Genomic DNA, 18,220 nt, shown 5'->3' with positions numbered 1-18,220 from the left:
TTAGACCAGGTCAGTTACCTGGCCCCTGTCACCCTGTCCCTGGCCCGAGCGCAGAGTCTGGGCCAAGTCCCAGCATGAAAAGCCACATGCCCCATACAGCTTAATAGAGCCACCTGCAGCCCAGGATTTATGTGCCTTGTGCCTGAGGATTCACTCCTGAATTTTGGTATCGATCAGAAATTGTCAGTAAATTTTCAGAAAAATGTTGGTACCAAGATTCAGTGTGGAGCACAGAGGATACTTTAGGGTCATTACTATGCCATGTGATAAACCAGTGTGGCTACCTCAATTTTACCCCCTTTTTCACAGTAGCTATACTATATTTCCCAGCTGCCCTAGCAGCTAGGTGTGCCCGTGGGAATATGTTATCTCCACTATAATGCAGGTGATAACTGGTATTTGCCACTTCTCTTCTAGCCCTTAAAACCTCCTTAACACATGCCTCTAGACCACTTCCCTTTCCTTTGGGCTGAAATGGTGATCACAGTTATGCTACTGCTAAAGACAGGAGAGCCATCAAAAGCCCGGTCCCTAACTGACTGTATGGACCTGGGCCCTCCTGAACCAGAACCCATCCTGGATGTTATAAGACAGAAAAATGAACTTCTGTTGTGTTTTGACCATTGCGGTTTTGGTCTATTTGTTACAAAAGTTTCGTCTATCTTAGTTGATAAAACTGGCCATGGCAATCGCTTGTGGCACCCTTCAAGCCCTCTGTTGGGCATTTTGACTATTATGGGGACTGCTATTAGTCATGGAAGGTCCATTATGACCAGGCACTGTGCTAGTGACTTAGTAAGTATTATTTTTATTTCTCACAACATCTCTGATGGATGGGCAACACAATGCCCAATTATCAGAGGAAGAGGCTGAATGGCAGAGGAGTTGTGTATCTGGCTGGCATCACACAGCTGACTTGTTCCAGAGTTTATACTTTTTCCACTATGTCAACATTGTAACGATAGGAAATGAGTTGTAGGTCAAAAGTTTCTTTATGCTTATTACTTGGCAAAAAAAATGAATCCTACAGGTTTCACAACTACTACCTACCATATTCTGTCTTGTTTTTTAATATTATAAAAGGATACATAACTGCTTTGCATCCAAAATAGTACAGTCACCAGTTCTTATTTATGAACAGGTTAGAACTGTTCCAACAGGTTTTGTGTATGTCTGTTCAAAAGCCCAGTGTAATTTTGAAGGGCTTGGACTTGCAGCCTCTGAATAAATGTCCACCATAAGGAATGTGAGCTTTAAAAACAGGCTCACTCTCCCTTTCTTCAATGATATAAGATCTGTGGGGCATCATTTTGCAAAAAGGATCAGTTTCTTCTATGTTGAAAATTAGGAGGCAGGTAACCACCCTCTCTTGCCTCCTTAAGCACCGTAGATAAGGTTCCAGCTACAGTAGCTCTACAACCGCCTCTCCACTGGTTTGTCACAGGACCTGGACCCATGCGGCTGGCAGAGCTTTGGACCAAGGATTTGTCAGTGGTATGTCCACCACACTCAGCCTTTAAGCTCTCGAACAAACTCTCAGTTGTTTCCCGAATTAGCATCGGGCTAACAGGTAGCTGACATGTCTCTTCTAACATATATTCTACTTTGTCAAACATTGTTCCCCCTATCACTTGCCAATTACTGTCATGGGTATAATACTTTAAGCATACTGTATGAGTTATTCTTTGTTCCTTAGAATTATTTGTTCAACTGAATGATTCATCTTATATACACATACATTGTTTTCTCAACACTTGCTTTTTTTTTATCTTAATTTTTTTTCCATCATTTATCTATCACCAAGGGCAGACTACCCCAAGATGGACCACTTTGGCATGCAGATTATTTTTGAGTTAAAAGCAATCAAAACACAGCATATTCAGGAAAAGCTCTTTACCTCCCCACCTCAACTGCCTAAAAGAATTTAGATAAAGGACCTGCTCCAGGAAGAGAACTATCACTATAGATAACTACATTATACTATGAACTAGGTATGGCAGAGAGGGAAGAACAAGCAAAGCCTGTTTGATCAAAGTCCTCTATGTCCCATTCTTTTTGAGTGGCCCAGCAAACATTTGTTCACCAAACACTTACTCCTTTTCATCTTCCTGTGAATTGCATTCCTCCCCTTTAAGTCCCAGACCCTTAGCCTCTTTCTCCTTAGTTCAGGATGATATATATATACTTCATTTTGCTTGACTGTCTTTGGAATTTCCATGTCTGTGTGGGTTTCCCATACATATGAAATTAAATTTGATTTTCTCCTGTTAATCTGTCTCATGTCAATTTGATTCTTACTCTGGCCGGAAGGACCTAATGGGCAGAGGAAATTCTTCCTCCCTGACACCAGCATTTCAACATTCTCACTGCTTTTGCACTTATCAGAAATGATGAGGTTATTCATATTCTTAAGATAATTCAAAACTAAGCACAGGCACACACATGAACCAGACAATGAAATGGATGTGATGCTGGGGACTGATGGGACGTGTGTGACCATCAGCACCATCTGCTGGAGCCAGTCAGAGTTGCCTGTCTTTCTTTGTCAGAAGGTTTCGGTTCTGTCTTCAGTATACCAAAGCTCAAAGTTGGTTCTTGAGTAGAAGAGTCTGAGCATAAATAATTTCGATTAGTTTAACAACCATCCAGTTAACAACTACATGATACTTCTACTGAAGTACTTCTATATGTTTAAAATATATTGTAAACTCCAAAACTATTCACATATACTAAGAACCACATTTATAAAAATTCTAATTTTCAAGGTGAATCAAGATTTGCCATTATTCCAAAGTGCTAAAATAATGTGGAGAACTAATCAAGACTTGTGTAGAGCAGGTTCATTCGGATACACTTACACGTTCTATAAATCCATGGAATACAAGTTCAAGTTCAATGTAATAGACTAACAATGGTATATCCAAAAGAGATTTCCTTTATTGAAAAACAAAACCAGATTACAAAGACTCAAAAGTGATGATTAATGACACCAATACCAGCTGGAGACAATCTTAGGAATACTGTTGCCACTTTGAGCATTCTCAGAGTGAAGATAAAGAGGCTTCTTAGAGAGGGTACCACCCGTCTGAAGCTTCCGTATGATGTTGTGCTCCAAGGAATATACTCTTTAGTTATTCCTATTTGTAACACAAGGAAGAGAGGAAAACTACCACCTACCTGCATAATTTTTGCTTTCAAAGCACTTTCAAGTCCAATATATCATTTGACCTTCATTACCAACCCCACAAGGGTGTCAAAGCAGGTACTGTCCCTTTACCAAAGAGCAAAGCTGACCTGTTAATAGGTAGGAAAGCAGAGACTGAAACCCATGTCCTTTCCATGTCTATAGCTTGCTCTTTCCATGGGGTGTCTCAGAGAGAACAGATGTTCGTCCTCATGCATACAAGCCTCTGCAGCCACCTCCCATTTGCTACATTAAAGATGTGTCTGCAGCTGCTGAAACTCTAGGGGCAGAGTTAAAGCAATCTTACCTGCTTCATATTTCCCTTATTTAAAAATAAAAACTGCCGTCAAATATTTATGCAAAAGCTCCACAAAATAAAGTGAAAACTTGAATGTCAGTGACATCAGAAGCTAGTGGACTTCCTGCAGATACCGAGTCAGAATGGTCCCCTCTAGTCAGCACAGGCCCAATTAGATCTGGGAGTGGAGCCCATCTGTATTGACCAAAGGGTGGTATGAATGTTTATATATATTTTAATTACCATTAAGCTTAAAAGCATGGCAATTCAAATCTATATAAGCAACTGGATTATCAAAAGATGCTGTAGCATCAGTATTACATGGTTACAAATTACATTTTCCCCCAGAGACTACGTGTCCTATGAGGATTATTCTAGTTCTATTCACTTTTAAAATGTGATTTGAAAAATAGTTCGTTCTGGCTTTTAATTTATATTCACTCTGTTTAAAAGTAGGATTATGCAATTTATTAATTCCAAATAAACCAGAAAGCTCCAAAAAACAGAAAATTTTTTAAGAGCTGAAATATATTTTTTATTTGCCTGAAATTCATACACATACGCCGCACTGTATTTCAAAACCAATTATATGGTTCTCATGCCCCACTGTGTGTTTAGCTAGCACAATCATAGGTATTGTGACAGAAATAGAAGAAATACTTTTTTTATACTGCAAATGTTTGGAGGTAGCTTACAAAAACATATACAATAAAAATGACAAAGATAAAAATAGGTAAACTGCATGATCGGGGAAAACAGATAGGATATGAAGAGGAGGGAATAATTAGAAGAAATAAAAGACACTGTCCTTGCTCTCAAGGAGATTACAGTCTGGGGAGAAAACTCAACCTGAAAATTGTATGAAATATGAGAAGACAGTGCGTCATTATAATAACTCTGAGGTAAGATTATAAATACATATTGAGCTCAGAGGAGAGGGAGGCCACGGAAGGCAGGAGTAAGGTTTAGATAAAAAGGTGATAGGACCTGGACAATGAAGAATGGAGAGATTTTTGAATAGGTTATCAGGGAAAGCAAAGGACATACAGGGGACCAGACCTTATGCAAAATGGCTCAGCAGCAACCATCAGGCAGGCATGTTTGTGGGGAGATGGAAAATCCATGACTAATACAGAAAACGTGTAGTCTGTAGTTCGCTCATGGCCAAATGCTGGCAAGTCATGAAAGGCAAGCAGAAGTATTTACCTTGATGCTGCTAGAGGTTTCCTAATACAGAAGTGATGTGGGAAAAAGATGTGCCCAGCAATTGTCTATAAGATTAGGATTATGGCGATAAGCAGGGGGGTCAGGGAGCCGGGGAGAACATGAGGAGATAGGGAGTTATACCTTGAACGGGGAGGGCAGAGGGAATGAAGAGGAAAGTAAAGTCAGGAGAGACATAAACAGAAAATTTTTAGCATTCATTTTTTATGGTAAAGATGAAAATGATGAATTAACAGGCTAAAACCAAGAGTTTACTTTTGAGAACAAACTACTACGTTAAGTATTTAGCCATCTTGTTCTTACACCTCTTAAATCCATGGTACTCCTCAATGGACTGCAGGTTAGAATAATAACCTCCATGAAGGCAAAAGACTGTATCTGCTTAATTTACTGGTATCTGGGGCCTCAGCAAACAGAACAGTGACTGGCACTTAGTAAAGGCCTTAATAAGTATTTGGTGCATGAATGAACTCACCATAAATTCCAAAACACTTTCTCAATCATTAAAAAATATTCAGTCTAGTTTTAATATTAATCAAGAGAGACAATTAAAATTCTCTGAAAATCGATGGCCTGTAACTCACCTAGTTTGCTAGCCAGGTTACTGGAATAATCAGATCATCCTATTTCCAGCCATTTTAAATAAAACTTCCCAACGATGACTATAATATTAAGCATTTGAGCATACTGGGATTTAGCTTTTTCTTTCTAAAATAATAAGAGAGGCAGAATAAAGAAACTGCCTTGATAAAGTTACAAAGGAGAATAATATAGAGTGGAGATATCTTCCAAAGGCCAACTAGACTAACAAGATGGAAAACAGGACAATCAATTTTACTAGTGAAAATATGGTACATGGTCCCCATGGAATGATTTTTTTGAAACATGAATTAGGACAACGGATACCCTAGGGAGTCTTTTCCCTACTTTGCTAATACTGTTCCTAGTAAAATCTGTGCACAGGGACTACTGGATAGACTGACTTAAAAGTACAGCAGACTCTAATATGGTGTGTAGTTTTTAATCTTTAAATAACACATCATCGGGGTTTATTTTGCACATATTAGAGCATCGAACTATCATACTGGATGAACATCTGTCCACTTCCATTGCACCTTCCTCCTACAACCCTCAAAGCAATGTGCAAACAGCAGAACTGGGCAGGGATGTGCTCAGAAAATGCAATAATGCAGAACTGGTAAGGGCTGTTAGGGCAAAGCATTTCAGATATGAAAGAGTTCCAAAGGCCACCCTCACCATCTCACCAGGGACACACCTGATATATGTTCCCTGAAAAACGAAAAGAAGACAAGCAAGGGAAATAAAGTAATTATTAAATATAAAGTATAAGGATAAAGTAATAAAGGATTGTTAAGAGAATAGAGTCTTAAAAGCACGATGGCTATGGGAAGTCTTGACACAACAGAATATAGGAACCTAACTATAAATAATAGAAAATAATATTTATATCACACATAATACCATACAAAATGCTTCAATAAAAATTGCTTCATTTGGATTGTTCTCACATCCAATCCAGTGATGCGTAGCTCTAATAACTGCCATTGTTTAGGTAGGAAATAGAGCCCCAGACATATCAAATGAGTAAGTGGTCAGCAGGACCTCATGTCTCTAGACATGTCTCCAGGATTCATAATTTCTTCTTGGCACACTACTTCTAGTGAGTTGGATAAGCAAATTACTATAAATATCATGCAAAATAAAGTTGTGGTACCAACTTCATAATGTGCAATTCTCAAGACTAGAAATAGTTTTCTCTTTTGTCATTTACTTTATATTAAGCATTTTATACAACATACTGCTTTTAAAAACACAGCAGCTTAAATGGTTTCTAAGGCCCTAGGATTTTGTAATTCTATCTTATATAAAATTTTATTCTACAGACTACCATGAAATTCTATTACAGTTACATGGAAACTACTTGGATAATTGTGTAACTTTCCGATTATGGCTCTACTTTTGAATTAATAAAATGAACACAACAAATCCTTCATCTGTTTTTGCCTAGTATACCCAACACTTTCTCTCTCACAAAAACAATACTGAAATGCTTCCTGCAGGTATACCAGAAGGGAATATACATCAAGACAAACAGTTACTGGTTTGGGATTCTCCCTCTTTTTTCTTCACATCTGTTGAAAAGAAAGCTACAGGCCCAAAACGGTGTCATTTAGGTTGAGGCTCCAAGTCAGTAAACCAAGACTTAATACCTAACCTAACTGCAGTTTCAACCCCCCAGAAATGTGACCTTTCAGCAGCCAACATGGGAATTTCCTGGCCAGCACTAGGAATTTTACTGATAGACCCCTTCCGTTCCCTTAGGAGGGCGACCTTGCCTAAAACAATGGAATCTTTGCTAATAATTTCCTTTTCTCCACTCCCTCTCTACTCTTCCTTTTCTGAGCCCTTTGGAGCGCCCCTCTACTTGCTAGACAGACATGCTGCCCAATTCATGAACCAATTAATAAGCCAGTTAGATCTTTAAAATTTGCTCAATTTAATTTTTGTTATTTAACACATCCAATTCAATCCTCAAAATTCTAGCCTGCATTTCAGGAATACATTTTCCCATTCTGTTTACATTGGGGTTCCTTATTATAAATGTGAACCCAACTCCCTTCAGGGCTTGACGATATAGCCGTGCGCAGGTAAGAGCCAGGCAATGCCAATGTGGTTCCACCACGCCCAGGCTCAGGCCATCTACTCCAGGTGGGGTGCAGACTTCTCCATCCTGCCTACTCACCAAGCTTTAGTACTCAGCTCCAAGGAACCGTGATCTAAGACTACTTTACTAATACACTAATTTACACTCTTTACAAAAAGCACAAGCCACATATAACCCAAAACTTTGGTTGCTCTACAAGTAGCACTTGGAGAAGAATAGGGAAAAAAACCAATTCTTTTCACTTCTTTCAAAGAAGTGGCCCTGATCTGAGTATCTTGCTTCTGAATCTCTCCTTTATAAAGGCAAACAACCCAAATCTGGTTTTAGACAACTGCTGGTTTCTGAGTAGAGAGCAAGCTTAACGTTTTGGTTTGGAAGGGATGTATGGAAGAAGGAAAACCCAAGCGGAAGTCCTTCATTATGTCTGGAAATAGTTTTACAGAGTGCTCCTTCACCGCTGTCTACTGATGGGAACACAAAGCTACCACCATGGTGTCAATGTCAAGGTTACAGTGAAAATGTAGAGTTTAGTAGCATGTTTTTGTTATCATCCTGTTATAGTAAAATGACAGATTTAAAAACATACCAAAGCCTTGAGACAGTGTGTGCAAAGCAGGGGTACAGATGCAAGAGGTGTCATCTCTAACTCTCGTTCTTTAAAGATATGAAGAGGAGGACTCTCATTCAAAGTGTTTAATCTATGAGCCTCAAGGTTTTTTGGGGTTATTTTGGTTTTTTTTAGGAATGCTTTGAATCCCGGATGTTTGTGTTCTAATTTTTTTAATCTTCTGTTTTGCAGTATGGTCCACTCTGAAGGCCATTTGTACAAAAATAACAAGTAGTTCTCTGGAGATAAAATCTACACGTGAGCAGATCTAGTTTTATTCAAGGTCCCTTTGGGGGCAAGGGCAGTCAGTCTACTGATTAATGAGTTCCCAGCCTACAAATTACATATAAACAGAGAAACACAAAGGGACTTACCTTTAAATTAGCATACTCTGCCAGTCTCCCAACCACACTGAGAACTGTTCTGTCCTCCCCCAAATTCTCTGACACCAGGGTGGGGAAAACACCGACAGCATCCAGAGGACTGTCCGCATCCAGGGTCCCTAAGATCTCCACTTAGCTGCAGGAGATACCCAAACTTACCCAAACTCCCCAGGAGGGGGTGCCTCACACAGTGCATCATCTGGCATTTTCTCTGGCTCCTGTTAACTCCCCCTCACACCTGCCCTTGCCTGGGAATGGCGTCTGCTTCCCAACCTGCATGTCTCAGAACCTGGCTGGGTGAGAGCTAAATCCTGATATTTACCATCACCTCCGGTTCAGTGACAGGCACCCAGGAACTCTAAGTGTTTAACCGTGATCCACTGAGAACCACAACACTCTCACTAAATATTAAGCAGAGCATTGTTTCTGAGTTTTCCAAGCACTATCACCACTGTCAAAAATAAGGACAGGACAGGTATCTTGTAGAGGGCAATAGCTTTTCAGAATAAGAACTTTACACTCAGCTCTAATCCAGGCATTACTTTTAGCCTCCTCCTCAGATTGCACAAACCATAGAGCCTCCCGGGCCTCCAGCTCTTCATCTGAAAAGTGAAAAGCACCAAGGCTGGGCTCATGATAAAAATAGCATCTTATAACTGAAGAACTTCAGGGAATAATTCTTGCTGCTTCCATTAGATGATCCTGGGCAAGCATCCTCATGTTTATAAATTTTCTCAGCTTCCTTTGTAAAGAAACAGTGTTGCTAATTTAATCCCTATTTTATAGGGATCCTTTTTACAGTATCCTTACAGGATACTGCCCAGAGTCACAGAGCTGTCTGGGAGGACTGAAGCCTCGCTTCCCAGACAAGAGGTTTTGCCCTGGGTCAGTGGTACAGTTTCACAGTATCTGGTACTTAATTGGGCAGTCTTACCTTTGGCTATCTATTTGTTAAAATGAAAATTTTAAAGCAACATAAGTATATTCTTTAAAAATTTTTTCATAAAGATTATCTTGAGTGTGAAGAAAACTGTTCTGAGACTGGACCCCAAGTTTTCTAAACCCTGAAGTGGGGATCCAACAACTCTTCTCAAAACCCCCAGTTTGCTTCTCAGGGTTCTAAGGGTGAAACAGAAATTCTTCAGCCTTAGACTTGGGACAAATTTTTCATTATTCTACAAGAGATCTCCTTGGATGAATTCATCTGCTAATGAAGATACAAAATAAATCATTATTATATTGGTATAAAATAATCCAAAGGTAAACCTATAGATTGGGCTGTTTAGTGTTCTGGTTCTGTTAGAAATTAGTTGGACAGTTAGGTAGTCAGGGCCAGGGTCCCCAACAAGAAGATCTGGAGTCAGGACAGCTAACAGCACTAACATCCTGTTTTATAGCTTAGGCAGGACTGCATTAGCTTTCTGCTTTGCAGCCTTTGCAGAATTGACTTTTGTAAAACATCCTAAAGTAAAAGAATTAACCACAAAGCATTTGTCACCATCATGGGCAAGGGGCAGTTAAAACATAAGCCTCCAGATGTCAGCAAAAAAGACCATCCACACGTGGACATTAACCTAAATAGGTAGACAGATATGTGACCAAAGCCCTGATTGGCAGGACTCAGCACACTCTGCTTGCTGAAGATAGTTCCGCAAAAGAGCTCATAAAAATCCCTAAACTTAGAGCAGCGCCTGGGTGGCTCAGTCAGTTGGGCGTCTGCCTTCGGCTCAGGTCATGATCCCAGGGTCCTGGGATTGAGCCCTGCATCGGGCTCCCTGCTCAGTGGGGAGCCTGCCTCTCCCTCTGCATGCTCCTGCTCTGCCTACTTGTGCTTTCTCTATCTCTGTCAAAAAAAAAAAAAAAAATCCCTAAACTTGGAAACTCCAAGGGCAACCCTCTGGGTCCCCTCCCTCTCTGGGAGCTTTATACTACTGCTCAATAAACTTTGCTTTGCTACCCACCACTCTTTGGTCTACCTCTTCATTCTTGAAAGAGGCCAAAGTGACCAAAAACCACAGGCACTAAAGGCAAAAAATCCTGCAACAGTTCCACGGAAGGAAGGGTACATCTCTCTACATTTTTTATATGTGAGAAGATTAGCTCTTTCCCAGGTGGGCCAGAAGATACAGTTTTGAGTCTGGGATGGAAGGCTGTGGAGAAAAGCTCAGACTAGGATTGCCAATTGACTGGGAAAGACAATGCATACTTCTATTTCCAGAAATGAGATTGGGTTCACCTCAGCCTTGTACTACTGGCCTTGAACCTCACATCTTTGCCTAAATTCTGGTTGAATATGAAAGTCCAGATCTCAGGGTGAGGCTTATCCATTGAAACTCTATAGAAACTCTCCTTTACAGCTGTACTGATATGAAAAATATTTGACTTCAGGTCATGCCTATGGGCGTTGTTTTAAGGTCGTGAATGTTTGGAGCCGGAAAAATGTATGAGGAATCATCTCAGCAAACATCCCATCTCAAGAGCTAACTGATGGCCAACAATCTGAGTAAGTGTGAAAAGGATTCTTTCCAAAGCTTGCAGATAAGAACCTGCCTCAGCCAAAACCTTGATTTCTGCCTTGTAAGACCCTAAACAGAGGACCTAGCCAAGCCTTGTCAGAATTCTGACCAAAGGAGCTGTCAGATACCAAACAGGTATTATTTGAAGCCCTTTGGTTTACAGTAATTTGCTGTGGCAACAACAGAAAACATACATGAGACAAGCCTGGCTCCTGTCCCATCATGTGGCCTCTCAGCACCTCAAATGCACCCTCCAGGTCCCAGCCAAAGTACCTTCTCCAGTCAGGCTGCTCTCCTCCCTGTATCCCCACACATGATGCTTTCCTTTTTCTCACCACAGACAGTCTGCATTTCCCTTAGGCCTTCCCCCATCCCTGCCTTCCACAAACCAGTGGAGCCCTGGCCACTTTCCAGCTAGAACTTGATTATGTCCTGCCTTACTTAGCACTTAGTGCTTCTAATCTTTCTTCTAACCCCTGAAGGACGAAGACCTTGTCCTGTGCCTCCTTTGCAGCTCCATAACACCTATCATTACATGTATTGGGACCCTGATAAATACTTACTCAGAGAAGCACTGATTCAATCCATCCGGCCAAACCGTGCAAGATCTTCACCCATGCAGCCTGCATGCAGGACACACTCACAGAGAGGAGGCAAGGCTTCAAGTACTTCTAGCTGAAACAAACCCTTGGATTTTTACTGGGGTTTGCAGTTTTTCAAACATTCCCAAATATATTATCTCATGTAATTTCTACAAAAAAACCATGAGATAAACAAGGCAGGTATTTTTTAATTCCCAGTTTTTATAGTTGAGAACACAGAGGCTCCAAAAAGTTCAGAGATTTGCCTAGCTAGCAAATCTGCCTCGTGATAAACCCTGCCACACTGTGATGCTGTCACAATGTGGGGCAGAGATGCTGCTCTGAAGATCTGGGAAAGAGCTGGGAGAGAAACAGCACGGCGGAGCCCTGAGCTCTGGGAAGCACCACTGCCATGAAGTCAGACTGTTGCAAGGTTTCCAGGCAGTTTGATGTAACTGGTTTAACCATGTCTGTTTCTCCACTGCTTCCCCAGGCTTCCTCTTCCTCTTTCTCCATGTTTTCTTACAGGAAAAGTTCTTCTGTTTAATTTTAAAGCTAACAACGTCTGGGTCTAAAGCATTCCTGCTCTAGGGAAAAAAAACCCCAAACTCTAATTCCAACAGTATGATCATTAAGATACAGATGTGAATACCTTCCCTGGGGCACGATGAGATGGCCAGAGCGCTGGCCCTACGTTAGAGGAGCTGGTTTACGGCCCCGGCTCCACCTCTACTCAGGCTTTGCAGAAACCACTGCCCTTGATTCGTCCGCTCAGAGAGCAAGAGCCTGTTTCACACCTATGTTTGTTGTGCGCATGAAGTGAAATGGCAAATCTAAGTCTTTTGACAACTATACAGGGCTATACACATTTTAAATGTCAAATTCCTCACCTCAACCACTATCACCCCAATTACTAGCACTAAGGCAAATCTGCCTGCTCCACCAATAAATATCCCAGGCTCCTGGCTGTGCTCTCAGGATGTACTGTTTTCTTCCGGTGATGCTGGCTGTGGCATTCATTTAGGCTGATTTCACCTTATTCAAAATACTACTGGTAAACGGGGAGGACAATGAAGGAGTAAGTGTTGAATTTACCCGAAGTCCTACACAGACCCAGAGGGGTCCCTGACTATGTTTGCCTTGACCCTTTCATAAGATAATCAGAGCAGAGCTAAAAAACACTGGCTGACACAAATGCAGAAATACCGTTTACTCTGATGCCTCAGTACAAATACAAGGGGTCACTATTAACCAGAAGAACTGCTTCCCATAACTAACTGACTCTACAGAAGAGCTTCTACAGTGCTGAATGCACATCAATATCTGGGCTGAATTTAACTTTCCCCTACTCTCCATAGCCCTTTGGAGAGTTTAGATCAGATGAGTAAGGGGTGCTTTCAGATTCAGGTCTGGAGTTCTCTGGTGATGATCTGTCATATGGAAATTTATTACGAAGCTAACAAGGCCATTTTACTTTAGTAAATCTGTAGTTGGTTTTCCGTGAATATTTTTCATAATTCTGGAAGACTGAGTGCTCTTTAAACCTGTCCATGGTTATTCAGATAAGCTTCATGATCACTAACTTCAATAAAAACTGCCTTACAATTTTTCTTTTTATAATAAATTTTAGGCCATGTGTAGACAATGAAAGTTTAAAGACATGACAATATCTTTCTAGATATTATAGTTAAAATAAATTATGGATGAAATGTGGACCTCTTTACTGTGCAAGCCTGAGTTGCATTTTGGAAACATATTGGATGACTCCCAAAGCTCTAGTCTTGGTTTCTCACCAGAGTTCTTGTCTAAAGGTACAGATCTGGGGAATACAATGAATTCTGTTTAAACACACCAGGGTTGTGATGAGAATGAAAGTAGATAAACAAAAAGGAGAGCTTTCTAACTGATTTTTGGGCAAACCACTTATCTCTTTGAGCATTAGTCTCCATCTGTACAAAAGAAATACCTGCATTGTCTATTTCACAGGAGTATTATGAAATGAAATGACCATATGAGAGAAAGTTTTGCAAACTGTCAAATTGTATACACTTTATTATTATGTATAAAATCAACTTATATCTATTGCTACCACCTCAAGTGGCATGCAGAATCCTTGATATCTCTAAACTAGACTCTCTTCCTTTAAAACTAGCTTCTCCTCCAGATGTTCCTGTTTATGCTGATAGCACCTCCATTATCAAAGGCATCTAAGCTTAGAAACTTGGGGTGTGCTAGAAAGCTTGCCCCTCCACCCACTCTGATCCATGAATAATCAGTTCAAATTTAAAAATTTCAAAAGATAAATCTGACCAGGTCAAACTCTTGCTCAAAAATTTTTGACAATAACCAATTGTTCTTGAACAAAGGGGCCAAAACAAAGTTGTCCCCAAGACCCTGTCCTGTCTGGCCTTGCCCACCCTCTCACTCAATCGTATGCTCTCCTCTGTCCCTTCCACACTCCAGCCACACAGCCTTCTTTGGGCTCTCCAAAGCCCCCTGTTCTTCTAGCTACACAAACCTTTGTCCATGTTGTCCCTTTGCTGGAACCGCCAGCCCTGGTCATCCTCTGTGATCATCTCCAGCCCCATGTCCTCTGCAAAGCCACCTGTGCTTCCTGCCAGTGCTCAAGTTCTAGTGTAATGGGGGTGCACAGAAACATATCCTTTTCTTGAGGTCACTTATTATCTTTTGAAATGACGGGTTATATGAAGTCTCTCTTTGCTTTCTCAACTATAAAGTTCATTTAGCAGTTCATTCCTTCAACTTATTCTAAAGTTCAGCAGTGATTCTGTTTTTACTCCTACACTATAATCTCAATGCGTAGCACATAATGGGTACTTTTTAAATGAATGAGTAAATCAGTCAATGTTGAGATCTTCTCCTTTGTGTGTGTGTATTACGTATATATGTGTGTGTATAAAATATAATCCCTATAATATTTATGATATAGTAAAACAATAATAGCCATGGTACTTAACTTCTATTTTAATCTTTTGTTCTTTTGAAAAAAAATTTTGAAAATTTTTGAAAAAAAATTTTTCTAGGAAAGTACTGTAATTCAAGCACAAAGATTAGCATGCATACTCAATGCTTTGGAAAGAGGTTTTTGGCTCTTGCTATTGTTGTTCTTCATTTTAGGGGTGCTAGAAAAGGAGTCTGCTGTTTGGAGGGAGTTTGGTATTAAATGTGGAATACAAAGCAGCCCTGGGAGAGCTTGCATGCTTCACTGAACATGTGAGGAAAGGACGCAGGTCTGACCTTGGGATATAAACCAAATTTTAGAATTTTGTACCCCTAAATATTTTGAGCCTCATATTTGCAGCCCTTTATAAAGCTTCTTCACATTCCTCATATTAATAAGACAATCAAATGCAATAGTTAAGGAATGACCTAGGGGTCCTCCAGACCTCTGTTTGAATCCTGGTTCAGTCTTTTGTCAACTGTAAGATCTGGGGCAGACTGAATAACCATAGCTAACCTCAGTTTTCTTACCCGTAAAACGGACAAATACAGAAACAATCCCTAGGTCATAAAGTCATTGTGAGAATGAAGTGAGACATTCAGCAGTGTGCTTTGCCACATCATAAGCCCGTGAAGTAGGCAGGACAGATAACCGTAGCCCCGTTAGGTCAAGAGCACACACAACTAGTGTCACAAAGCTGGGGGCCTGAACAGAAGTCAAACAGTTGCAAATCCCCTGTTAATTCTCAGTTTAATTAAATTCCTGGCAGAAGAAGGTACTTCATAATATAGTTTTATTATTCTTCCAAACTATAATCTAAGCAGCAAATGATGTCTGAGCTCTTTAAGCCAACTGAAACACGAGAGAATTCATACCAATTCTGATTATAAAATTCTACGGTGTTGAGGAAATAATGGTCCCCACAGTCACAGGCAAAATCTATGAAGCCAAAGAGGCACTGAGGTGTAGTCCTCAACAAAACAGGGAAGACGCCATAGAACATAGTCTACACCACAAAGACGCCAGCGCTCTAGGGCTGGGGTCAGTCGGCTGCAGCCTGCGTGCCAAAGCGGGCCCTGTCCTGGTAAGTGAGGCTTTGCTGCACCAGAACCACACCTGTTCATTTGCGTACAGTTGTGACGGAGAGTGTGGTCCACAAAGCCTCAAGTCTTTGCCAACTGGCCCTTCACACAAAAAAGTTGCCGACCTCTGTTACAGAAGACATATAACAGGGAAAAATAAACCCTGAAAAAATCTTAAAATGCAAACTTTATTCCTAGAGTTCTTTCTTCACACCTTCAGTCCCATGAAAAAAACCCTTTTTTGTGAAGTAGCAGGTGAGCCAAATTTCCCAAAATGAAATGAACATCAGGGCCTTCAAGTTGGGAGGGGCTTTTCCCAGAAAAGTTTGTGATCCTGATGTTTGACTACATTCATCTCAGTGGTCCCACTATCTTTAACTCCCCTGGTTATGAAATTCTGCATTTTATACATATGAAAGACTCACTGGAATTTTCTCTTCTTCAAGGAGTGGTGCTGGTCTAGAGCCTTTCCCCAATTCTTCCTCTTCTGCTGCTTTCTTATAGATATTCTGAGTCTCCTGGGTATCTGGTGCTTGCAGATCACAATACTGTGATTTCGTTTTCAAGCTATTGGCGAATTCTTTGGACTGAGTTTTTCTGAAGAGAAACAAATGTGGAATTATCAAAAACATTCTCCAACATGGATAGCTTTTCCAAAGCAGATGTCTACATTCAAATTATGTGAAAAACAGTAACAAATACCATTTACTGAGTGCTTATAATACACTAAGCCCTTTGCTAGTATTTAAAGCCATTAACTTAGGGGCACCCGGGTGATTCAGTTGGTTAAGCATCTGACTCTTGATTTCGACTCTGGTTGTGAGATTGAGCCCAGCATTGGGCTCCGTGCTCAGTGTGGAGACTGCTTATCCCTCTCCCTCCACCCCCCGCCCCCCCCACTTTTGTGTGTGTGTGTGTGCACGCGCACGTGCTGTCTCTCTCAAATAAATAAATAAAATCTTAAAAAAGAAAAGACATTAACTTAATCCTCATAACAACCCTATAAGGAAGGGCTTGTTATCCTTGCTTAATTGCAAGAGGCTCAAAATAATTATATTATTTATCCAAGGCCACATTGTGGCACAGCCAGGATTTGAACCCAGGTCTGCCCAACTCCTGTTCAGAAGCTGAACTGCTAGATCACACTGCCTTTATGATGAGCAGCATACAATTCCTTTATCTCTGTATGCCCATTTTTTGTTTTAGTTACAGGAGTTGGTGGGCAGCATCAGCAGCCCTTGGGACATGAACCAAGGTCCATATGTCTGCTTCTATCTCATCAGCTCAGACCGGGCTGTCAATACTCAAGGGATAACAGTCTTCACAGAAGTCACCCTGGGCCCCCAGCAGAGGGGATCCATCATCTGCCTCACTGCTACCAGCCAAGTTACCTTCCTATATCTCCAGCTGACTGTGTCACTTCCTTATTCAAACACCTCTACTGTCCACAGAACAAGGTCCAAAGTCCTAAATCTGGCTTTCAAGGCACTTCAGAGCATGGCCCCGTCTCCTGCTACTTGCCCACGTATACCCCAAACATTCAGAAGAAGTCATTGTCACCCAAAGAACCAGACATATTCAAAACTAGGGGTCTTGATTATGCCCTCTGCCTGCAGTTTCCTTCCTGACATTCTGCAGCTGGAAAACTCTACTTATCTTTCAAGGTTCAATTCAGATTTTCACCTCTTTTGTGGATCGGAATAATGGGCTGTTTATAACTTAGTTGTAGCACGTATCACAGCCTGTATTGGCTGAAGTTAGTTGTGTACCTGCCTGTTTCTCCTCCTACTGGAAGCTTCTTGTTCATCTTTGAATTCCCACCACCTAGCATAGTGTAAGCACCTAGAGGGCCTGCTTACTCAGCTGCCCACCTCTAAACAATCTTGTTTGAAGACCTGAAGCTTGAACAGCCGCTACATTTCTCACTTATATTCCTGATGCTCAGCTGTGTCAGCTTTGGTGCTCTGGCATGATTCTAGTGAAGCCAGTGATCATGGGGGAAACCACATCCAGATCAAAACTTGGATGACAAGCCAGGAAGTGAAACAGCTGATCTGATTGCATTGTGGGAAGGAAGGGAACCACCAAAAGTGTAAAGAAACTTGCCAGAGAGATCTATAGTGACTTTTGTGACTCTCAGATCCCACCCCACTCTCCCTCCAGATACTCTGAAAAAGAGGCATCTTTGCATCATTTTATAATCTGGCCAGCCTCTCACGGGTTTGTAGATCTCATACCTGAGCTCTTCCGCTTCCCGCTCTGCTTTCAGCTGGGCCCTCTCAGCAATAATTTCATTACAGATCACATCGTAAGGTTTGTCTAGATGGTGTTCGCCCATCACCCAGACCCAGACTTCCTTATCGGCTCCCAGTTTCCAATGAACAGATTTGCCGTTCTCTGCAAGCAAAACAAAATTTGGATTGGACAAATATCTTTAGTCATGGGTTATTATGTTTGCCATCATTAAAGTATTTAGGGTCTTTAGGAAAAAAAATGTTAGATGAGACAAAGCACTTCCAATCTCCTCAGGAAAAAGCAGCAGTCCCAGGGAGCAATGGAGGTGGTAGCAGTGGGGGGTGGCCGCAGCAGTGTTTGTTTTAAAATATGAATATGGGGCTCCTGGGTGGCTCAGTTGGTTGAGTAGAGTCTGCCTTCAGCTTGGGTCATGATCCCAGGGTCCTGGGATTGAGCCCTGTG

General features: G+C 41.1%; 1 protein-coding gene across 5 annotated transcripts in view; it reads right to left on the bottom strand.

Moving 5' to 3' along the window:
* The window catches only part of SH2D4A (SH2 domain containing 4A), a 60,871-nt gene that overhangs the window by 25,831 nt on the left and 16,820 nt on the right, over nucleotides 1–18,220 (bottom strand). For all 5 annotated transcript variants that reach the window (XM_078069565.1, XM_036102379.2, XM_036102382.2 and 2 more), the window contains exons 3-4: nucleotides 17,761–17,920; nucleotides 15,949–16,120 (exon numbers count right to left, since the gene is read on the bottom strand). In XM_078069565.1, coding sequence (XP_077925691.1) covers nucleotides 15,949–16,120; nucleotides 17,761–17,920 — 332 coding nt within the window. The remainder of the gene's footprint in view (nucleotides 1–15,948; nucleotides 16,121–17,760; nucleotides 17,921–18,220) is intronic.

Source organism: Halichoerus grypus, chromosome 3 (genome assembly GCF_964656455.1).
Source record: "Halichoerus grypus chromosome 3, mHalGry1.hap1.1, whole genome shotgun sequence".
NCBI lineage: Eukaryota > Metazoa > Chordata > Mammalia > Carnivora > Phocidae > Halichoerus > Halichoerus grypus.
The sequence above is the reverse complement of the archived record's forward strand: the minus strand, read 5'-3'. Positions and strand labels throughout refer to the sequence as shown.